We start from the raw sequence: 24,589 nt of genomic DNA on the forward strand, positions 1-24,589 counted from the left end.
TTGAATCATGAGCTGGAGTCCATCAAATCAAGAGAGTTTTATTTCATAATTCACTTGCTTCTTTATACAATATTTACTCATGATGATGTACAGTCATGGTACATTGCAGATAACTACATAAAAGCTACAAAAAGAATTGCTTAAAGGTCCAATGCTGCCATTTTATCTCGATATCAAATCATTTCTGAGTAACATGTGATTGTTTTATTTTAAATTGTACCAAAAAAAATCTTAGCAATGAGAAATTTCTCAAGCAATAATTTAGCGAGGACTGTCTGGGAGTGGTAATACTGAAAACTAGCTGTTATTGGCAGAGAGGTTTGTTACTATTTCTTATTGGTCTATCAACTAATTTGCCGCCTAGCGATGTCACCAGGCACCAAAACTCCATCCCACCAAAACAGGCTGACATTTCAGGTGGTCTTTTCAAACAGCTCTTACACTAAAAGGGCATTATCATTATTTTTACAATTTCACAGTATTATTCCAACCTCAGTGTGGGAATGTATATAAAACACTGGAGAATCACGCTGACTGCATTGGGCCTTTAATAGGTTTCATGAAGTTGAACAATGTGTCCAACTTTTTACACAACAGTTTATAATCCCAAACAAAATAAAACCAGGCTTGCACAAAACTATTCAGTGCTTTTCTAAACAAATTCCTGCATTTAATCGAGCTAAAATGGAATTGACTCCAACTAGACATAAGATCATGTAGCAACACTCCAGCAGTACAAGTTTCGAGTCATTCTCTAAATGTTCAGACTCGGGACACACAAAAAGACAGACCAATGTATAAATTAAATGAACTAATCTACATAAATGCACATTAAAACAGAAACAATAAATGTATGCATTTGCATCCAACCGAATGTCTTGACTGACTTCTCTGAAGTTATTCTCCACTGAAGGTAGGGTTAGCCACGGTGGTGGTTGCCTCCTGGAATATTGGATTCTTATTCTGTTGAGAGGACAAACGAGAAATTACAGAAGAGCCGTAATGTTTGGAACTCAGATGTCTGGAGCGATAGACACAGCATCATGTTTTTCCATAGCTGCCGTTTTTGCCAGCCATACATTTAGGGCAACTGACATACAAGGTTAATAAAATCACAACGCTGGCGTGGATTTTTGACTTTGTACAATTACGGATCAAATCTCGCAAGAGTGTTTTATGAACGAGCCCCCCCCCCCCCCCCCCCCCCCCCCCCGGTTGTGTAGTGTAGACCACTGCTGTGCAGTTCTGCCATCCACAAAGTGATGGTTTTTATGTGCAAGCAAATGTCACTCACCTCTGACCACCTGGTTTTCTGCGCCTCATTCATAAACTTGCGGTACTCCTTCAGGTCTTGCAATGTGAAGAGGACTTTGATGAAGAGCAGGATCAGGATTCCGATGACAGTCACGCCTACGATGGAGCCTCCAATGATGGCATAGATGTTTGGCAACTTGGGACACTCTAACACGTTTAGGACGGACATAAACAAACGTCAGTTTAGGCAGTCCTGGAAGCTATCACAGGTTTATGTTTCTGCTGTGAAAACACTTGGTTACACTTCGTTTTGACGTCGTTCCCTCTAGCAGGTTAACATGCAATTAAGATGCGTCTAACCATGTTAAATCTAGCTTTCCCACATCAGCAAAGTTGCCACTTACCTGGGGGAAAAAAAATGTATTTGCATGTAGGGGAAATTTCCTGGACCCAGATTAAGCTGACTAAAAAGATGACTGATGCCCTTCAAACAATATGGGCGGTCAATTAAGCCCGGCACATATTTCTGTCTCTGTGGGCAATGAAGGTAACATGGGCATACTTTTCAGTTGCACAAGACATGTCTCTTACCTCTGGTCTTTAGTATTTGGGCGGTGTAGTTGTCCTCTCCGTCCAACTGTTTAATGGCAAAGAACACCCGGCAGCTCTCCACATCCCTCACATCACAAGGCTTACCAGGTGGCAACGTCTCCACCATCTTGAATTCACTAATACTCGTACAGGCCTGGGAGCAGTTCTTACTGAATGGGCCTGTCTGAAAGCCCAGACACTCAATGCATTTCCTGAAAACAGAAGAACAAGAGGTAAATAGTGAGAAACGTCATTGCTCAACGTTTCCTCTCTTCTTTATTAACACATAAACACATGCTTTGATTCAAAAACTCTTCGTTTTGAGTAAGATGGCAACACCCAGAAATTGTATTTTCTATTCTCCTAGTTATTCCGTTACGATCCATGGTAGCCATCGTTGTCCTGTGGCTTTTAACGTGTACACAATGGCTCCAACAACATTACCCCAGGGGGCCAGTGAAAAAGGTGTTTATGTGAGTGGAAAAGGAGGGCCCAGGCCATTTTACCCCTTGGTTATACAGGTGGTTTGGCAGGCGGGACAGGTCAGACAGTAGGGCCGCTGGTAGCCCTCCATACACTTGCACTGGTTACACTTGCACGTGCCCCTGCCGCTGCACACACTCCCGCTTGGTGTGCGACACTGCTCGTCCGACTTCTTGCATTGGCAGGCGGTGCCCTCGTACCCGGGTTTGCATTCGCAATTTTTGCAACGGCATTTTCCGTTCCCTTCAACACAGAGAAGTGATCTTATGTCAGAGTTTTGAATGTAGCTTAAATCAGAACGGAACTGTCATTAACAGAACGTGTTCTTTCTATTGTTATACACAAATGCATGCATATGTTTTCATCTATTCCCCCCCCCCCCCCCAATTGATACGGTATTTTCCTATATATCAGACTCCACCTCCACACAGTTTGTTCTGGAACTTCTCGCAGCTCTCGTTTTCACACTCGCAATTCGTGCCGTAGTAGGTGCTGCCGCCTGGTAAGGTGTAGCACTGGCAAATGCCACACACACAGTCCCCTCGTCCTTCACACTCCGTGCCGTTGTCCTTCCGGCACGCCGCTCTCAGAGAGCTCTCGTCCTTCTCCCCGATGGAGCACTCACACTTCTGGCCCACGAAGCCGGCTTTGCAACTACACAGAGTTGGGGAAAATAGGCAAATGTACAGATTGCTTGTGAATACTTTACATGTCCCCCCCCCCCCCCCCTCCCACCGTGGTGCCTGTGTTTTGTCCCCCCTGAATAAAGAGAAAAAAATACAGCATAGAAAATAGATGAATCATATCAATCATGTTTCCCAGAAGGCCATTTGTTTTTCAGGTGACTCAATGCACGCAGAGCGGGAAGGAGGGTGAATCATGAATCACATATTGAATTCAATATTGACTAAATCAAAATAAGAATGATAATACTGTGCATGCTATTTTTTTAATATCCCGGCCAATGCCTGCCTTACCTGCACATGCCACAGTTGACTTGGCCCTTCCCGTTGCAGTACTGGGAATCGACCGTCACAGGGTCGTCACACTCACACTTGCAGAGAGTCGACAAGCTCACCTTCAGCTTGTCCTTCATTCCCAACGGACCAATCAGGAAAGAAATTTCACTCTGCATACATTCATCCGCTGTCACTGTTACATTGAAAGACACCTGAGAGGAATTCAAGAGAGGATTTTTAAAAATAATTTTAGTCTGTTTGGATAATGTTTGTTGCTTTGTATCATGTAACTAAATGTATTCCTAAAGTATAACATTTCACTAATCAGCCATTATATTAATTATGTTTATAATCCTTTTAGATGCATAAACATGTTTACAAGTAATTAAATACCAATTTAATGAATTTTTTGTCAACAGTCTATTAATGCTTATTCATGAAAGTTAAGTGTTACCATATTATTTTTGATATGGGATAGTCTGTTGCTGTTGAGCTCTTACCATCTGTCCCACTCCCACATTGTTACACACTCCTTTGTCCCCTGAGGGTCCCCCTTCAGGACAGAGTGGAGTGTAAGTGACTCTCACGTTGTCAGGGAGAGCATCATGAGTCACCGTCACTTTGGAGGAGAGCCTCTGTGTCAGAGACACAAAACAGTCTTAGAGCTGACACCAACGCTACATCACCAGAAAAAAACAACCCAAGAAAATCCAAACGGACACTTTATTCCTAGAGATACTAGAGTTTCAAGTTTATGATGAACTCCAGCAGGGTTGTAAAAGTACTTCAGTAAAAATGGTGTAAAGTACTTAAATAAAAATACTTTAAATGTAAAACTTAAGTAGTTTGAGGGTATATGTACTTTTTTTTACTCCACTTACATTCATAAAGAAAATGTGTACTTTTTACTCCTATACATTTTCCCTGACACCAAAAAGTACTTGTTACATTTCAAATGCTCAGGCAGGACGGAATTATGGTCCAATTCACGTACCTATAAATATCACACTAAACACAATTACTGAGTTTGTCAATTAAGAGTGTTGGTATGACTAACTACTTTTCCCACTGTGCTTGTGTACATTTAAAACCAGACAGTAGAATTTTACTGGGTGACTTACCTTAATAGAAAATGACTCGATTAAAAGTGTCTTTACTTTTACTCAAGTATGACAATTTAGTACTTTTTCCACCACTGAACTCAAGTAAAGTTTCACACATAATTACAATATGATTTTTTGGAGTACAGTTTTTTTGTTTGTTTGTGATTTGTTAAGTTAATAACAAAAGATTATAAATGTCTTACGTTGTAGGCATTTTTGATCAGTTCAACGACATTATGGGAGTCAGCGGACAACACTCCCACCTCAGACTTGGGGATCATTTTACTGAGTTCCTGGAATAAAGGTGCTGATTATGTCACAGGAATAATAAGTGCCTGCATTAGATATGTTGAAGTGTGTCAAAAATATTGGTGCCGAAACCCAGGGCCTTTAGACAACATTCAAATGAACAACAGAAAGACAGAGGAAAAATAAAGGAAAGAAAGAGTCCACTTACCCTGTATACCTTCTCCATGTTCTTCGTCACAGCAAAGATTGGCTGAATGTTGTTCTTCTCTAACTGATTAGCCACTTGACCAACAGATGGGTAGTCCTACATACAGAGACTCTTAACTAGTACAACCTCAACAATGCAATTGTTTAGGGACAAATGGACTGGAATGCAGGCTTCTAAAGTCATGCTGTTCCATTCACTACATATTTCTCATAATCTCTTATGGTATGTTTCATATAGTTTTGTTGAGGACCAATGATACTGATCTGAGTGCGCCGCATGTCATCACATACCATTTCATTGCTCTTGCTGTACAGGTTATTGTCCATGTAACATCTCTCATCATTGGGCTCCAGTATGCCAGCCAGCTTGCCATCCCCTGCCATGTGGAAGCCATCGTCGGTGGTCAGGACGATAAGCCGAGTGCTGCTATTCCTCCAGCCAATCCTTTCCTGTGGAAAACAATTTGGGGCGTCATGTAAAATGAATGACAAAGAGGTGAAAAAGTATTCATCATACATTGTTAGGGGCCTGAGTTTCTCTTTCGAGTGCTACACTAGCAGTACCCTTTTTTTTTTACTGCAGCCTATTGTATTTTGTAAAAATACAGAAATACCTTATATTTTTACCTTATATTTCATCATTCTGCTCCATTTCATTGAATTATGAAAATTGTTGGAATAACAATAGGCCGACTACATCTCTGTGTGAATTTTGTGTTGCAGCCTATCTACTGTACTTGCCAAGTACCTCAACTCCTCCACAGAGTTGAGCGCAGACTATAGTTTTTGTAGCTCAGTTGGTAGAGCATGTAATGCCAGGATTGTGAGCTTGATTCCCGGGACCACCCATACATCAAATGTATGACAGCATGACTAAGTCGCATTGGATAAAAGCGTCTGATAGATAAACTACTACCACCACCACCACTACTACTGTACTACTTCTACATTGAAATGAACCTCTGACTCCTAGTCTCTACATGTCTTTCTTCATTAGGTGAAGTCAATACTTTTTAATAAAACATTAATCAAATACAACCACCGACTGTTTCCTTATTGCTGTTGCTCGAAGATGGCAACTTAGCGCGAATGCGCATGTGCCAATTGGATCTCAATCAGGAAACAGTCGGTGGGTGTATTTGACTAACGTTTTATAGAAAAGTATTGATTCAACTAATGAAGAAAGACAACAGAGGACAAACATGGGTACACAGTAAGTGTTTAAGAATGAACATTTTTAAAGTATTGAAGCGTAGCGAGACGGAGGTTCATTTAATAAACTATAGTCTGCACTCAACTCCATGGAGGAGTTGATGTACAGTACTTGGCAACTTATGTACTTATCTATGATACACAATGCTGCTTCGACAACAGGCTAACCAAAAATGTCACTGATGTTCAACGTCAGTATGTTGACAGAATGTTGATTCAACATATTTTTGCCCTGTGGGATTAGACTACTCTTACCCCACAGACTGCAGCCTGCATGATGGCGTCCAGCGTCCCTTCGGGGGAGTCTAAGTTCCCAGAGATCCGCTGCTTGTTGACCTTGCTCTCAAACTCAGCTTTTTTTTCCGTCATGCTAAGAACATGTCTGTAGCCAAAAGCAGGTTGGCAGTACATCTCTGTTTCGGCGCATGGCTTATTCAGCTTCTCTGGGTTGGTGTTAGTGAACGGCAGGACAGTCTTGTCTACAAAAGAGCCAAAACCTAGAGCAAAAGATAATGGTTATAGAAATGAGATTCATGGACACCCATGGACATACATTGATTTTGAGTAGGAATTGGAGCTGAGATAGACCTGGATTCAAATACTATTTGAAATCATTTGAAATACTTTAGCTGTGCTGTTGGAAGGGAACTAATAGAAAAGTCCCAAAAGTGCCAGCCCTGCCCACGTGGAACCCAAGGCAAACTGAAGCTAATGCAAATAAAATAATCAAATAGTATTTGAACAATTTTATCTGATCTGAGATGGTGTCACCGATTCGTCCTTTTTTTGTGATGCCTTGCAGAGCGTTAAACAGTTCGTTTCCCAGAGTCTTGATGCTCCTCAAATCATCCTCCATGGAGTAGGAGAGATCCATCAGGTAGTAGAGATCAACAGGATAGCCCTCCACTCTCTGAAAGTCCAGCGTGAATGTATGAGGCAGTCCTGAAAAAAGCAACATCAAGGTGAAAACTGAAATGCCCAAGAGAAAAGTAAAACGTTAATGAAAATATGTATTACTGTCATAAAAACATACACTGCAAGGATAACAGTAATGATGAAATTGAGGATGTTTATTTTCCATTTTAAGATCCTTTTATCGTGATTACATTTGACTACTTTGAATCTGTTACAGCCATAGAGTTGGATAGAGAGCTTAAAGCCAAGGTTGGTGATTTACTGCCACCTATAGTTAGGAAATGTTCGCTGAGGAGTTTAGTTAATTGGCTGATCCCTGGTGCTGACCTGAATGAAATTCTGTTATCCTCATTTAACCCATAAAAAGTTCAACCCAGTTGACTAATTGGTGGAAAAAAATGCTCTGCCCATGTTAAAACAGGTGTGGTTTTAGCCATTTTCAGAACATGGTGGTAGTGATGGGAAACTGAGGCTTTCTGAAGGCTTTGGTGCTTTCACCAAATTGTGCCGAAAAATGGTTAATTACTCGGAGCTTCATTACCTGTTCACAATGCAATGGTCAGCAATAAATAGCAGCGTGTGATTGACTTATCTTTCTCCATTCTTTTCCTCAAATCTACATGGTTCAGCGGAAAGTCATTGGCTTTGTTTGCCTCTCGTCAGTTGGAATACCAGATTTGCATCTTACATTATCCTTCAAAACTTACATCATGCTTAAGACAGAAGTTTAAACTATACTAAATAAAACAAATTATTTGAACAACAGTTCAGAAAGTGTGGTTTCACATAAAACAATTTTCAAAATAGTGTGTCTTCAAATGGGATGATATTGTCACTTTCCTGAATGTTACATAGTTACCTACTCTACCTGCTAACCTTTAGTACAAAACCCAAACTATATTTGTAAGTATGGGTTCCAGTAGAGGTTGGTGTTAAAAAGCAGCTTGGAATCCAAGAAAGCACCAGAACCATGGCGAAATCAGTGGTATCTCGCATTTTGCAACACACGGTTTGATAAAGCACGTGATCAAACGAATCTTCGGACGTCATGGTTTACTTCTGATAAAGTGATACACGTATCTGCAGACTGCTTTGAAGTTAGCTGCTTCGCAATTTCGACCCATGCCTCAGATATCCGGTATCAAACGTCACATGGTGGCCATTTTACAACCCAGTTTGGCCATTTTGAGAACCCTCACCTGGTCTGAGCTTCAGATTGACCTCCTGAGGACGGAGCTGGATGGGTTCCCCCTTGTCCAATGCAGTGTTGGACAGGGAGATGTTCTTAGAAGAAGAAAAGTCATTCTTGGGAGATATGATGTCTTCTTCCATGCAGCCCCTTTCTATGAGCTGAGCCCAGGTGTCACAGCGAGCTGCTTCCTGCTCACCTGGTTTGATGAAGTTCTGGGAATGGAACAGACTGGCTTCAATTAATAAAGTACTGTGATGGAGTAGCTACAGATTTGCAGCGGGATAATGTGATTCTCCATCAGCCGTTACAAGGTAATTTTCACAAAACTGTCCATAAAACTAAACAATTCTCAAGTGTATTTTTTCAAGAAATGTCCTCTTGAATCACTGAGATGAGCATCTGTACTTATCTATTTCATATTTATTATGATGTTTTTTAATGAGATATTATACATTTTACCAACATTTTCACAAAATGCCAATTACCGAAGCAGTTTTAGATGTCCAAAAAAGTAAAACAAATCCATATTTAAAAAAAAATGCTCCCCCATTGAAAAGGCCTGATAAACATAACACTGAAAATAAAAATATTTCAAATTCAATTATACAATTATGATCAAATTAAATCCGACTTTTGCCCGATTTGAGCTATTTTGGTAGTGAGAAGGCCACGTGGGATAAAGGGGGTGTTTGAGAATAAGAACATCATTCTGAAGACAGTGCATTCTGTAAGTATTCAGACCCCTTGACTTTTTCCATCATTGTTACGTTAGTCTTATTCTAAAACTGTTTTTTTTTAAATCCTGATTAATCTACACACAATACCCCATAATGACAAATCAAAAACTGGTTTTTAGAAATCTATAAAAAATAAAAACAGATACCTTTTTTAAATAAGTATTCAGACCCTTTGCTATGAGACTCGAAATTGAGCTCAGGAGCATCCTGTTTCCATTGATCATCTTTGAGATGTTTCTACAACTTGATTGGAGTCCACCTGTGGTCAATTCAATTGATTAGACATCATTTGGAAAGGCACACACCTATATATGGTCCCACAGTTGAAAGTGCATATCAGAGCAAAAACCAAGCCATGAGGTCGAAGGAATTGTCCATAGAGCTCTGAGACAGGATTGTGTCGAGGCACAGATCTGGGGAAGGGTACTAAAGAATGTCTGCAGCATTGAAGGTCCCCAAGAACACAGTGGTAAAACTGAGCAATAGGGAGAGAAGGGCCTTGGTCAGGGAGGTGACCAAGAACCCTATGGTCACTCTGACAGAGCTCCAGAGTTCCTCTGTGGAGATGGGTGAACCTTCCAGAAGGACAACCATCTCTGCAGCACTTCACCAATCAGGCCTTTATGATAGAGTGGCCAGACGGAAGACACTCCTCAGTAAAAGGCACGTGACAGCCCCCTTGGACTTTGCCAAAAGGCACCTAAAGGACTCTCAGACCATGAGAAACAAGATTCTATGGTTTGATGAAACCAAGATTGAACTCTTTGGCCTGAATGCCAAGTGTCACATCTGGAGAAAACCTGGTACCATCCCTACAGTGAAGCATGGTGGTGGCAGCATCATGCTGTGAGGATGTTTTTCAGTGGCAGGGACTGGCAGACTAGTCAGGATCGAGGAAAAGTTGAACGGAGCAAAGTACATAGAGATCCTTTATGAAAACCTGCTCAGAGCACTCAAGACTGAGGCGAAGGTTCACCTTCCAACAGCACAATGACCCTAAGCACACAGCCAAGACCACGCAGGAGTGGCTTCGGGACAAGTATCTGAATGTCCTTGAGTGGCCCAGCCAGAGCCCGGACTTGAACCCAAACATTTCTAACATTTCTGGAGAGACCTGAAAATAGCTGTGCAGCGAAGCTCCCCATCCAACCTGACAGAGCTTGAGAGGATCTGCAGAGAAGAAATGGGAGAAACTCCCCAAATACAGGTATGCCAAGCTTGTAGTGTCATACCCAAGAAGACTCGAGGCTGTAATTGCTGCCAAAGGTGCTTCAACAAAGTACTAAGTAAAGAGTCTGAATATTTATGTAAATTTAATATTTCAGTTTTTTATTTTGAAATACATTTGCAAAAATGTCTAAACCTCATTATGAGGTATTGTGTGTAGATTGATGAGAAAAAAACGAATACATTTTAGAATAAGGATGTAATGTAACAAAATGTGGGAAATCTGAATACTGAATACTTTCTGAGTGCATTGTAAGCAAATTAACTTGTGCTCATCTAAGGACTACTCTTCTACATTATGCATCATGGGTGAATAAAACTATTCAAAAAATGATTGGAGTTTTAACAGGAACTTGAAAAATTGTTACGGTAATAAGACATGTCCACAGACACTGTTTGTACGCAATAAATATATTAGTTCAATGTAAACATTTTTTTATGATTTATGGACAATCCACAGCAACGTTGTGTTTTATTTCAAATTAGTTAAAAAAAAACATATTTTTCAAAAAATCTTTCTTGAAATAAAACATTTTAAAACTGGTTTTAGGACAATCACCCTACAGCATAGGCAATACTATCTTCGTTCTTGAGTCGGCCAAACATGTATCTTCTAAAATGTTGGTGATTCATTTGAATTTAGAAAATTCTCCGTTATTAAAAGAGAGAATGTTTTGCTCCATGAAGTAATCCTACTATGTACTATTGTCTATTTCAAATCTTCTCTTATTGATTAATACAGGTGGGTCCACCCTGAAGTGCCGCTTGTCATGGCACACACATTATTGGATTACTTCATGGAGCAAAAAACATATTTTAATAATGTCGCAATTTCAACTACCTGCAACTTGACACAGACATTTTAGAATATGGCCGATTTGAGAACAAAGATAGTATCGCCAAGTTAAGGCTGATCGAAAATTCTCTGTCTACGCCAAACAGAAGCAATCCTGTAATGGCAAATGGAGAATCACATTAGCCAGTTACAAATCTGCAGCTAGTGATTGAGTTGCTCTGTAATCCACTCTGAATTTGTAGTAAAATGTGTTGGAATTAATTTTAAATTAGTAGGACCCCTAGTGAAGACCATCTCTCTCGGTTGGTTTCAAGAAGTCTGACTGTCAGTGTTACCAAGAAATGGAAATACAAATGGGCCTTCACATGTATATTTTAGTACTGCTGTTAGCACACCCACCCACATGCTGTGGCTTAGCACCTTCATGCATATTCTCAGCTCTGTTTGCATACACCGCTTTACATAGACAACCAAATGCATGTTAGCACCTAGCTTACCCATGCATGGGTCTCAAAGAGGTGATCGTATTTAGGCCTATGCCTTGTTTATATCTATATTTTAAGCACTGCTATCACCAGTGTTGTAAAGTAATTAAGTAAAAATACTTTAAAGTACTATTTAAGTAGTTTTTTAGGGTAACTTTTACTTCACTACATTCTTAAAGAAAGTAATGCACTTTTTACTCCATACTTTTTCAATGACACCCAAAAGTACTCGTTACATTTTGAATGTTTAGCAGGACAGGACATGGTTCAAGATCCCTGGTCTTCCCTACTGCCTCTGATCTGGCGGAATCACTAAACACAAATTCTTTGTTCGTAAATGATGTCTGAGTGTTGGAGTGTGCCACTGGCTATCTGTAAATTAAAAAAAACAAGAACATTGTGCCTTCTGATTTGCTTAATATAAGGAATTTCTAGTTATTTGAACATTTGCTTTTGTTACACAAGTACAGTGCCTTGCGAAAGTATTCGGCCCCCTTGAACTTTGCGACCTTTTTCCACATTTCAGGCTTCAAACATAAAGATATAAAACTGTCTTTTTTTTGTGAAGAATCAACAACAAGTGGGACACAATCATGAAGTGGATTGTGGTTTCAAACTTTTTTAACAAATCAAAAACTGAAAAATTGGGCGTGCAAAATTATTCAGCCCCCTTAAGTTAATACTTTGTAGCGCCACCTTTTGCTGCGATTACAGCTGTAAGTCGCTTGGGGTATGTCTCTATCAGTTTTGCACATCGAGAGACTGAATTTTTTTCCCATTCCTCCTTGCAAAACAGCTCGAGCTCAGTGAGGTTGGATGGAGAGCATTTGTGAACAGCAGTTTTCAGTTCTTTCCACAGATTCTCGATTGGATTCAGGTCTGGACTTTGACTTGGCCATTCTAACACCTGGATATGTTTATTTTTGAACCATTCCATTGTAGATTTTGCTTTATGTTTTGGATCATTGTCTTGTTGGAAGACAAATCTCCGTCCCAGTCTCAGGTCTTTTGCAGACTCCATCAGGTTTTCTTCCAGAATGGTCCTGTATTTGGCTCCATCCATCTTCCCATCAATTTTAACCATCTTCCCTGTCCCTGCTGAAGAAAAGCAGGCCCAAACCATGATGCTGCCACCACCATGTTTGTCAGTGGGGATGGTGTGTTCAGGGTGTTACTTTTACGCCAAACATAACGTTTTGCATTGTTGCCAAAAAGTTCAATTTTGGTTTCATCTGACCAGAGCACCTTCTTCCACATGTTTGGTGTGTCTCCCAGGTGGCTTGTGGCAAACTTTAAACGACACTTTTTATGGATATCTTTAAGAAATGGCTTTCTTGCCACTCTTCCATAAAGGCCAGATTTGTGCAATATATGACTGATTGTTGTCCTATGGACAGAGTCTCCCACCTCAGCTGTAGATCTCTGCAGTTCATCCAGAGTGATCATGGGCCTCTTGGCTGCATCTCTGATCAGTCTTCTCCTTGTATGAGCTGAAAGTTTAGAGGGACGGCCAGGTCTTGGTAGATTTGCAGTGGTCTGATACTCCTTCCATTTCAATATTATCGCTTGCACAGTGCTCCTTGGGATGTTTAAAGCTTGGGAAATATTTTTGTATCCAAATCCAGCTTTAAACTTCTTCACAACAGTATCTCGGACCTGCCTGGTGTGTTCCTTGTTCTTCATGATGCTCTCTGCGCTTTTAACGGACCTCTGAGACTATCACAGTGCAGGTGCATTTATACGGAGACTTGATTACACACTGGTGGATTGTATTTATCATCGTTAGTCATTTAGGTCAACATTGGATCATTCAGAGATCCTCACTGAACTTCTGGAGAGAGTTTGCTGCACTGAAAGTAAAGGGGCTGAATAATTTTGCACGGCCAATTTTTCAGTTTTTGATTTATTAAAAAAGTTTGAAATATCCAATAAATGTCGTTCCACTTCATGATTGTGTCCCACTTGTTGTTGATTCTTCACAAAAAAATACAGTTTTATATCTTTATGTTTGAAGCCTGAAATGTGACAAAAGGTCGCAAAGTTCAAGGGGGCCGAATACTTTTGCAAGGCACTGTATATTTTAACAATTACTTTTGATATTGAAGTATATTTAAAACCCAATTTGACCTTCTCAAGTATGAGAAGTACTTTTTCAATCACACATAGATACAGTTGAAGTCGGAAGATTACATAGACTTATGTCGGAGTCATTAAAACACATTTTTCAACCACTCCACAAATTTCTTGTTAATAAACTGTAGTTTTGGCAAGTTGGTTAGGTTACTTTGTGCATGACACAAGTCATTTTTCCAACAATTGTTTACAGACAGATTATTTCACTTAATCACAATTCCAGTGGGTCAGAAGTTTACATACACTAAGTTGACTGTGCCTTTAAACAGCTTGAAAAATTCCATAAAATGATGTCATGGCTTTAGAAGCTTCTGATGGGCTAATTGACATCATTTGAGTCAATTGGAGGTGTATCTGTGGATGTATTTCAAGTCCTACCTTCAAACTTTGCTTGACATCATGAGAAAATCAAAAGAAAACAGCCAAGACTCCAGAAAAAATTGTAGACCTCCACAAGTCTGGTTCATTCTTGGGAGCAATTTCCAAATGCCTGAAGGTACCACTTTCACCTGTACAAACAATAGTATGCAAGTATACACACCGTGGGACCACGCAGCCGTCATACTTCTCAGGAAGGAGACTCATTCCTTTTCTTAGAGATGAACGTACTTTGATGCGAAAAGTGCAAATCAATCCCAGAACAACCTCAAAGGACCTTGTGAAGATGCTGGACGAAACAGGTACAAAAGTATCTATATCCACAGTAAAACGAGTCCTATATCGACATAACCTGAAAGGCCACTCAGCAAGGAAGAAGCCACTGCTTCTTAATCTGCCATAAAGAATAAGGTTTGCAACTGCACATGGGGACAAAGATCGTACTTTTGGAGAAATGTCCTCTGGTCTGATGAAACAAAAATAGAACTGTTTGGCCATAATGACCATCGTTATGTTTAGAGGAAAAGGGGGAAGCTTGCAACCCGAAGAACATCATCCCAACCGTGAAGCACAGGGGTGGCAGCATCATGTTGTGGGGGTGCTTTGCTGCAGAATGGGCTGGTGCACTTCACAAAATAGATGGCATCATGAGGAAGGAAAATTGTGGCTATACTGAAGCAACATCTCAAGACATCAGTCAGGAAGTTAAAGCTTGGTCGCAAATGGATCTTCCACATGGGCATTGACCCCAAGTATACATCCAAAGTTGTGGTAAAATGGCTTAAGGACAACAAAGTCAATGTATTGGAGTGGCCATCACAAAGCCCCGACCTCAATCCTACAGAAAATGTGTGGGCAGAACTGAAAAAGCGTGTGCGAGCAAGGAGGCCTACAAACCTGACTCATTTACACCTGCTCTGTCAGGAGGAATGGGCCAAAATTCCCCCAACTTATTGTGGGAAGCTTGTGGAAGGCTACCCAAAACGTTTGACCCAAGTTAAACAATTCAAAGGCAATGCTACCAAATACTAATTGAGTGTATGTGAACCTCTGATCCACTGGGAATGTGATGAAAGAAATAAAAGCTGAAATAAATCATTCTCTCTAGTATTATTCTGACATTTCACATTCTTAAAATAAAGTGGTGATCCTAACTGACCTAAGACAGGGACTTTTTACTAGGATTACATGTCAGGAATTGTGAAAAACTGAGTTTAAATGTATTTGGCTGCGGTGTATGTAAACATCAGACTTCTTACTGTATATGGCTCTCCTCACCAGTTGTTTGCACCACGTGCAGTACGCTCCTGATTTGATGCAGTCACTGCAGGAGTTGATCACTGTTTTGGAACATACTTTCCCCTCCTGGGAGAGCACTAGGGGAATGGCTGACACACACACGCACACACACACAGACAGACACACAGGATGACTCATATTATAATTGTGAGTATTTAAAAAAAATCAAGATGTGATTTTGCTGACTTTTTAAAAACGTACCACCTCTGCCCATCAGCAGGAGCAGGAGAGACACACACGGATACATTTCCTGGTGACAGAAAGAGGGAACAGTCATTTGTCACTCCATCAATCATGACCAAATGTCAAAGACTATTACAGTCATCTATATTTACCATTCAAGCACCAGTAAAAGTGCACTGTAGATAAACACACACTGTAAGAGCTGTACACTGTAAGAGCTCCTATACTATTAGAATATGATGCACACACGGCCACTGTCCAATATTCTGAGCAATATCAACTACTGTCTCCGAGGGTCAATATTTGGTGGCCACACCTTGAATGAGTAGGTGTGTCCAAACGTTGGACTGGTACTGCGTGCATATGCAGTGCCTTTGGAAAGTATCCAGACCCCTTGATTTCTCACGTCATTACGTAACAGCCTTATTCTAAAATTGATTAAATATAAGAAAAATTCTCAGCAATGTACACACAATATTCCATGACGATAAAGTCAAAACAGGTTTTTAGAATTTTACAAGGTGTGTCCAAACGGAGTATATATATATATATATATATATGGGGGCTTGGAAATTAGGCAGACAAATATACTGTAGATGGAAGCCACAATCCATCAATATTAAAGCAGATCTACCCACCCCTCCACTCAAACAGAAGTGTGCATCTTTCACTTTCATGGCAGCCACATACAAACAGCATCGTCAGAATGCTCGTTGTATAATTCCTTCTCACATCTACATGCTCTCCTCCTCTCATGGTTTCCTTTCGCTTCAGTGCCCAACACAACAGCTGTCTGTAACCAGGCAAAAAAAAAAAACTCCAAACTTTATACCACAACCGCCTCATGCAGCCCCTACAGCGGTGTCACCATATTAGCTAACGCCATTGTCAATAGCTACTAGAACTAACCTGTTATTAAATCCGCTACAGTGTACAGCATTGCAGTAACACTGGCGGGCCCGGGTGGCAATAAATTAATAAAACCGAAAGTTAACCTTGACTTGGACTTGAATGTGGAAAAATTGACAGGGTCTGAATACTTTCCAAATGCACTATATTTCGTTGTTATTATTAGTCATGCAGTTCTATTTATTTTGTTTTATCTAAAAAGGATTTTTATGTTTCACTATATATTTTGGTAGTCCTCCCCTTCCTCCACTGAGGAGCTGTAATGGGTTTCCTCCTCCTCCTCCGAGGAGGAAGAGGAGTAGCAAGGATCAGACCAATGGGCAGCGTGGTAAGTGTCCATAATGATATATTTAATAAATCAACAGAACAAAAAAGTACAAACAAGCCGAAACAGTCCCGTATGGGGAAAACACTAACACAGGATACAACCACCCGCAAAACACAATAGAAAACAGGTTACCTAAATATGGCTCCCAATCAGAGACGACTGACACCTGCCTCTGATTGAGAACCATACTAGGCCAAACACATAGAAATAACAGAACAAAACATAGAAAAACAACACAGAATGCCCACCCCAACTCACGCCCTGACCAACTAAAATGAAGACATAAAAAAGGAACTAAGGTCAGAACGTGACAGGAGCCTCCCCTGCTGAAGACAAAGCCACTAGTATGAACAGAGAGTAAAGGAGATAAAATTATCTTTGAAAAGCATAGCTGTTGTTAAATTAAATGTCCTCCATTGCCAGTATTTAAATGATTCATTACCATTATTTTCCCAGGCGGGTATCTAAGAACACATTTTTTTTTAAATGTTACCGCCCAGCGAGGTACAGCTAACAGGTTGTGAATTGGAAGACAATCAGTCATTCAGTACATATGAGTCTACAAAGTTATGGGGCTGAATTCCTGGACATTGAGAGTACTCTTCATTCAGAAATAGGTTTAATCTGGGTCTGGGAAATTGTCCCAAACTCTTGTGAAATATCTCACTTCTTAAATAGTTGGCTAGAAGTACTTAAGCAATTCACTCCTCTTAGGCATGAGCGATCTCCCTTTTTTTTGCCTTACTATCATTTAGGAAAAGGTGAGAAATCTGCCACAAATATGAGTAAACTATTTTAGTTAATATTAGAAACATTAAATGCTCCACTGTTGGCTATGAATAAACCAATAAAAGCCTGATAAAACAGGCAATGAACTTTCATTTGTGATACTTTTGGATAGTTGCTGTCATTTATTTTCGTTGAGCGTCTGTTTAGCTTCTTTACTTGGTCATTAGAATTACAATGTTAGTTCTTCTTATTTATTTATATTTTTAAATGTATTTATAAATCAACCAAATTATCTCAGGGTACAGTTACACATTGGTGCTAGCTTCACATTCTAGGCCTATGCTGTGGTAGTATATGGAATAATCATATGGTATACTATATGCCTCAAGTGTAATGGAGACTTATTTTATGCAAATCCTTACAGGCTGATAAATATACATTCTGAACCTAAATCCTTGATCTCCTATGGCACAATATTACATTATTATTAGTCTACATTAAAACATTAATCACAATTTTCTTCTCCTAAAGATAGAAAGTCCCAATTGTTAAATTTAGTAATAAAACAGTTATTGATCCTAGTAAAAAAATGTATCAACAAAATATACACTATAAATATAGCCATATGGCCGCTACTCACAAGAGTCATTGTGCTGCAGCTCCTATGTAACCCTCAACTCACTGTCATTGGTGTGCTCTCTATGTGGTTGACTGACTGCTTGAGATGAACATCACAGTTATTTTGTAAAAAGCATACAGCCTCATTACAGGAAGTATATGGAAGGAAACAGATAGGGCTACGACGGTACCAGTATGGCCCAAAATAAATCCATGCCAAAAATGTAAACACGAAGAGGTTGATGTTGAAGCAGCCAATTCTGAGTGTGTGAATAATGCGAAAAATATGTGATTTTAATACGATAGGTAGGCTAACACATACAAAGCAGAAAGAGGACCGTTTCCAAATCATTTACGGGACAACAAAAATATTTTCATCCCAAAGTCATCTGTTTGACCTCCCGCAAGGATCTCTGTTGAGACCCGCAGGTCCCGCAGGCATCCCGGGGGAATGCAGCCCTCTGGTGCACAGTCAGTACACAACATCATGTCTTAGCAGGATCAGATGGTGATAGGGGTCCTAGCAGGGTCAGACAGCCAGGGAAGACCAGTCTACAGAGCTCAGGTGAATTTTGCAGTATATTAATATCTGTGAATTATAAAAATGTCCATCTTGAATATATGGGTAGACCTACAGTAGCTACAGGACAGCAGCGTCAGCTTAAAGCTACAGTCTGGGATCTGGAAATAATTTCATTTATTGAACCATTGATTCTATTATTGGATAATGCCTCATTTTAGGAGAATCAGATTGGGACAGGGGTCTCAGCAGGGTCAGGCAGCCAGAGAATACTATTCTGTGATGGAACTGAGGGGAATTTTTCAGATGCAAGACTTTATTCTCTCTGTGCAGCAAACACTGGACAAGCCAGATGCTATTTTAAAGCAGTCTGACACACCTCCAAAGTTGATTTCCAAACTGTATCAAGGGTTGATAGAGCCTTTTCCCGATGACACAATTCTAAAGAAATCACAGACAGTGTCACCAGCAAAGCACCCCCACACCATCACACCTCCTCCTCCATGCTTCACGGTGGGATTCACACATCCACACACCTACTCTGCGTCTCACGAAGACTACATGATTCCATCTGTGTTATTTCATAGTATTATTTCTTCACTATTATTATACAATGTAGAAAATAGTAACAATAAAGAACAACCCTTGAGTTGAGTAGATGAGTAGGTGTTTCCAAACTTTTGACTGGTACTGTAAGAATTCAGACCCTTTGCTATGAGACTCGAAATTGAGCTCAGGTACATCCTGTTTCCATTGATCATCCTTGAGATGTTTCTTCAACTTTATTGGAGTCAATTGATTGGACATGATTTGGAAAGGCACACACCTATATACATCTATATAAGGTCCCACAGTTGACTTTGCATGTCAGAGCAAAAACCAAGCCATGAGGTCGAAGAAATTGTCTGTAGCCTATTTGAAGGTCAGTTGGTAATATAATAAGCTATAGCCTAATAAGTTGTTCCCTGTTACAAATGGTAACAGGAACCCTGCGCTGCCTAAATAGTGCAATACTGTATCAGCCCTAATTCTTCATGACACCTCTAATGCAGGTCCACTGATGTCGGAATTTGCCTACATATTCAATCTAAGTATTTGCTTTTCAAAATGCAATATTCCCATCATTTTTGATGATTGTTTTCTCATTACTCACAAGAAAATCAGGTGAGGAATGTGAGGAGAGGAAACATGGCAACAAATGCACTGAAATAACACGTTGCTTCTCCACTAGCGCATCACTAGGCAAATTATATTTCTCTGGGTGGGTTCAGAAGGTCAGGGGTCAACGTCAAGAGACCAGGCTGCTCCCGAGGGAGCAGAGGCAGGGTTGCTGAATGATTTCAGAAAGCATAGCAGTTGTTATCTGAGGTCTCAGCAATAGGACCAGCTTTTGCTAGGTGTTCCTGGTGTTTCCTTGGTCTTGTGTCAGTTCACTCAATCTTCTCTTCAGGAGGCAGAGAAGGCCATTCCTCCCTCCACTGCATTACCTAAAAGTAATAAGTAAAGCGCTAAATGATTGACAATTCCACTACACCGTGCATTTGTAAAGCAAGACAAAATGTTCAGTCCAAAAATAGTATAAGCCTTAACTTACTCTGATCTTGCAGCTGTAGGCACAGTGCCTCCAGAGTTCCCGGCTGCTCTTTGTAGGCTCCCGCAGTGCCTCTTCACCTCCTGCAGTCCGTTCACCAACATCAGTCTGTCGAAGATTGCCTTTTTGATGGCGAGATGGCGATTGCCTGTGAGATGTAAACTCTGAGGTACGGTATTTAACAGAGCAACAGCAATGAGAAGGTAAAAATGTAATCACAATTTTACAAGCCAAGTCAAGCCAAGTCTCTCCCATGGCCCCACAATGTTGTTAGTACTGAGCAGCTCACCCACTGAGCAGCTCTGCCTGCTGTCAAGGCTGCCTTGTGCTCAACAATTTCTCTGAATCTGATGCCTCTTCTTGTTGCCGTCTGAATACAACGGGGTGATTAGACGAACTGTAGATCCAGATATGTTACATAACTACAAGTTGTAGAGCTACTATAGAGGCACAAACAAAGAGAGTACAAAGCAATCAACTCCTTTCTAAAGCATTGGTTGTCATACAGTTATAACATTATACAAGCCATGCAGAGTTTTGGCTCACAAGGTACTCTGCTGTTTATGGTGATGTAATTTCTTAGTTTAATGAAATGTTTTACATTAGATCAATTCATAACATAGGCCATGCCTACATTTGATCATAAACATGGTATGATGTGTATAACTCATGCATTTTATTTCACAAATCAGTTTCACTGCTTGATTAATAATGTGTTTGAGGTCACATTGTTGTTGGGCCTTACCTGTCAAACAGTATAGGTAGTGTTTCCTCTGGTTCACACTGAGGTAAAGCCCCTCAGCCTTCTTCTGGAGATGCCCTGTCTGACTATCCTGAAGTGTGGTTGTCAAACATAGGGCATGTTACAAACGTAACTCCACTTACATCAGTCAATTATGACGTTGAGAGACAGAAACATTCACTTTTCTACCTGTTGGATTCTGGCTTGAAATATAATTTTTCCTGTCATCATATTAGAACATAGTTATTACTTTACTTGTATAAGAATTGTACATTTTGGGGGTCAATGAATGGTGAATTCGAAGTTTATGTATGGAAAGATACTGAGACTAGGGGAAGTGCAGAAAGTTCACATTCTGTTCAAAACATGTCGCTGAATATTAATATTTCTAAGGAAGGAGGCAAAAGAGCAACAGTTCAGTTTCAGTTCCTCATAAGGCAGGCCAGTTACACAAACACTAACACACACACACACTTCCACGCCCAAGAAAGTCCTAGACTTAGGCAGGTCATGACACTACCAATGAGAGGAACATACTGTGTTTCTGCCTAACAATAGAGAATGATGCTTTATCGTAGACATGCAAGGTGGCGCCTAGTCGTAAGGTATAAAAATACATGCTTGTGGGTTGAATAAACTTTTTCTGGTTGTCCGTTTTGAGTTTTTGCTCTATTTGTTCAGAAACTAATATACCTTCAGGCCACTGCTGCACCTCAGCAACCCACTCCTGTAGCACAGTGCCGTTGATGTCCAGCTGTGCCGCTTTTCTTCAAGGAGGCTCGTCTCCTCCTTCAGTCTTTTGACATTCTGAAAAAAATACAATTCAATTAAGGAATAACATAGGTGAAGGTTCAAATTTAGGCTGGTCTCCTCCTTCAGTCTTTTGACATTCAGAAAAAAAAATACAATTCAATTAAGGAATATTTGGTTACTGTAGGTCTCTGTCCCTCTTTCTCTCCCTCTCCATCGATTCTTTAACAAGCATCAATGTTGTTGTCGTTCTGCTAGGGACCTGTTTTCAGCGTATGAAGTTTCAAGTAAATAACCAATGTAAAGTGGGTATGTTTATCCTGTGTTCCCATTTAATTAGCTAGTAAACAAACAGGCTTGGTTTTTGCAGATGCAAGGAGGTTACGACTGTCCAGAATGGTGATATGATACGAGGTTATGATTAATAAGTTGACTGTTTATAGATATGATAGGTAAAGACCTTTTAGAGTTTGATTTGGGAGATGGTTGGTTACCCAAGATGGCATAGCAGTCAGACGTCCTTTGTCCTCATCTTGTCGTGTCCCGTGTATACATATATTTACACCTTTCTCCGCATATCTTTTATATATTTTCTTTTCCAAAAACTAAACTTCAAAACACTCTCCTGCAACCCGCCTCACCAATAAAACAAAATCTCAAATCTGAAATCCACAATAGAAGCTATCCAGAAGCTAGCCAGAAGCTAGCCAGAAGCTAACCAGAAGCTAGCCAGAAGCTAGCCAGTTTACTGGCTAACGTTAGTATTCAGCTAACCATGGTTTGTGGTCATCAGCTATCTTTTAGCTCGAAAAGCTAACGGCAGTTTTGTACAACGCGACTCAGACCAGAACATACTGGACCTATTTTTCTCTCCATATCCCCGGATTTCAACCGCAAGCTCTGGACATTTACACCTGGATCTCGCAGCTAGCTAGCTGCTATCCGTGTGACTATTGGCTTACGTCGATCCCGGAGCAAACATCAATTATTCCAGAGCTAGCCAGCTGAAGAGTTCCATCAGTCACTCCTGGGCTACAATCACCTATCCGGACCCATTTTACTGCCGATGCGGAGCCCCCCCGGACCTTTACAACTGGACTACCGACGTTATCGGCCGGATGGAGTTATCCATCTGGCCCCTCCGTCGCGACGTTACCTGAATGCCCATCTGCAGTCCGCTAATCGTTAGCTGTCTTATCGGCTGCTATCTGAATAGGTCTATCGGACAATTTTTCTTGGGTCACTATAACTATATCTATTTTGCCAATTGGATTGATCCCCTCTACCACACGGAACCCCACTAATCTACCGACGGAAACGCATGAGGTGGCTAAAATCAGACCTCCATCCAATGCTAGCTTGCTACCAATGGCCCGGCTAGCTGTCTGAATCGCCGTGACCCCAACCAACTTCACTACTCACTGGACCCTTATGATCACTCGACTAAGCATGCCTCTCCTTAATGTCAATATGCCTTGTCCATTGCTGTTCTGGTAAGTGTTTATTGGCTTATTTCACTGTAGAGCCTCTAGCCCTGCTCACTATACCTTATCCAACCTTTCAGTTCCACCACCCACACTTGCAATGACATCACTTGGTTTCAATGATGGTTCTAGAGACAGTAGCTCTCTCATCATTGCTCAATACCTAGGTTTACCTCCACTGTATTCACATCCTACCATGCCTTTGTCTGTACATTATACCTTGAAGCTATTTTATCGCCCCCAGAAACCTCCCTTTACTCTCATTTCCAGAAATTCTAGACAACCAATTCTCATAGCTTTTAGCCATACCCTTATCCGATTCCTCCTCTGTTCCTCTGGTGATGTAGAGGTGAATCCAGGCCCTGCAATGCCTAGCTCCACTCCTATTCCCCAGGCGCTCTCTTTTGATGAATTCTGTAACCGTAATAGCCTTGGTTTCATGCATGTTAACATTAGAAGCCTCCTCCCTAAGTTTGTTTTATTCACTGCTTTAGCACACTCTGCCAACCTGGATGTTCTAGCCGTGTCTGAATCCTGGCTTCGGAAGACCACCAAAAATTCTGAAATCTTCATCCCTAATTACAACATTTTCAGACAAGATAGAACGGCCAAAGGGGGCGGTGTTGCAATCTACTGCAAAGATAGCCTGCAGAGTTCTGTCCTACTATCCAGGTCTGTACCCAAACAATTTGAACTTCTACTTTTAAAAATCCACCTCTCTAAAAACAAGTCTCTCACCGTTGCCGCCTGCTATAGACCACCCTCTGCCCCCAGCTGTGCTCTGGACACCATATGTGAACTGATTGCCCCCCATCTATCTTCAGAGTTCGTGCTGCTAGGCGACCTAAACTGGAACATGCTTAACACCCCAGCCATCCTACAATCTAAGCTTGATGCTCTCAATCTCACACAAATTATCAATGAACTTACCAGGTACCACCCCAAAGCCGTAAACACAGGCACCCTCATAGATATCATCCTAACCAACTTGCCCTCTAAATACACCTCTGCTGATCTCAGCAATCACTGCCTCATTCCCTGCATCCGTAATGGGTCAGCGGTCAAACGACCTCCACTTATCACTGTCAAACGCTCCCTGAAACACTTCAGCGAGCAGGCCTTTCTAATCAACTTGGCCTGGGTAGCCTGGAAGGATATTGATCTCATCCCGTCAGTAGAGGATGCCTGGTTATTTTTTTTAAATGCCTTCCTCACCAACTTAAATAAGCATGCCCCATTCAAGAAATTTAGAACCAGGAACAGATATAGCCCTTCTCTCCAGACCTTAACCAACACAAAAACATCCTATGGCGTTCTGCATTAGCATCGAACAGCCCCCGTTATATACTACTTTTCAGGGAAGCTAGAAACCAATATACACAGGCTGTTAGAAAAGCCAAGGCTAGCCTTTTCAAGCAGAAATGTGCTTCCTGCAACACAAACCCCAAAAAGTTCTGGGACACTTGTAAAGTCCATGGAGAAGAAGAACACCTCCTCCCAGCTGCCCACTGCCCT

At 40.8% G+C, this 24,589-nt stretch overlaps 1 protein-coding gene, 1 long non-coding RNA gene and 1 pseudogene across 5 annotated transcripts; 1 reads left to right on the forward strand and 2 right to left on the reverse strand.

Moving 5' to 3' along the window:
- Positions 1-18: 18 nt before the first annotated feature.
- LOC110501577 (integrin beta-2) lies at positions 19-18,394 on the reverse strand. 4 transcript variants are annotated; one of them, XM_036958940.2, is made up of 16 exons: positions 18,010-18,394; positions 15,422-15,470; positions 15,200-15,309; positions 8,173-8,377; positions 6,830-7,000; positions 6,314-6,555; positions 5,138-5,296; positions 4,848-4,943; positions 4,594-4,683; positions 3,788-3,922; positions 3,306-3,499; positions 2,750-2,982; positions 2,352-2,571; positions 1,846-2,057; positions 1,295-1,461; positions 19-963 (listed from the first exon to the last, which is right to left on the reverse strand). In XM_036958940.2, exons 1-16 carry the CDS (start codon positions 18,016-18,018, stop codon positions 898-900), a joined length of 2,358 nt encoding a protein of 785 aa, XP_036814835.2. In that variant the 5' UTR covers positions 18,019-18,394; the 3' UTR covers positions 19-897. The 4 variants fall into 4 exon arrangements, with proteins under 4 accessions (XP_036814835.2, XP_036814836.2, XP_090071851.1 ...); XM_036958941.2 differs by having other exon boundaries at positions 15,425-15,470; positions 18,010-18,126; XM_090215725.1 differs by having other exon boundaries at positions 15,181-15,309; positions 15,425-15,470; positions 18,010-18,095.
- Positions 18,395-19,278: 884 nt separating this feature from the next.
- Positions 19,279-20,538, reverse strand: LOC118943631 (uncharacterized). Its single transcript, XR_005038965.2, has 3 exons — positions 20,388-20,538; positions 20,102-20,220; positions 19,279-19,994 (listed from the first exon to the last, which is right to left on the reverse strand). It is a non-coding gene; the product is annotated as an uncharacterized LOC118943631 (long non-coding RNA).
- Positions 20,539-21,865: 1,327 nt separating this feature from the next.
- On the forward strand, positions 21,866-24,317 carry LOC149972825 (uncharacterized; annotated as a pseudogene).
- The last annotated feature ends 272 nt before the right edge of the window (positions 24,318-24,589 follow it).

The sequence above is a fragment of the Oncorhynchus mykiss genome, chromosome 22, assembly GCF_057628025.1.
Source record: "Oncorhynchus mykiss isolate SJ-2025 chromosome 22, ASM5762802v1, whole genome shotgun sequence".
In the NCBI taxonomy this organism is placed as follows: Eukaryota; Metazoa; Chordata; class Actinopteri; order Salmoniformes; family Salmonidae; genus Oncorhynchus; species Oncorhynchus mykiss.

Bases quoted from the DNA above. Each gene is read 5' to 3' on its own strand.
- LOC110501577 (XM_036958940.2), bottom strand. The intron at 5,297-6,313 runs GTAAGAGTAGTC...TGTTTTCCACAG, and splicing joins TGCAGGCTGCAGTCTGTGGG to GAAAGGATTGGCTGGAGGAA. The intron at 2,572-2,749 runs GTGGAGTCTGAT...TCTGTGTTGAAG, and splicing joins CCAGAACAAACTGTGTGGAG to GGAACGGAAAATGCCGTTGC.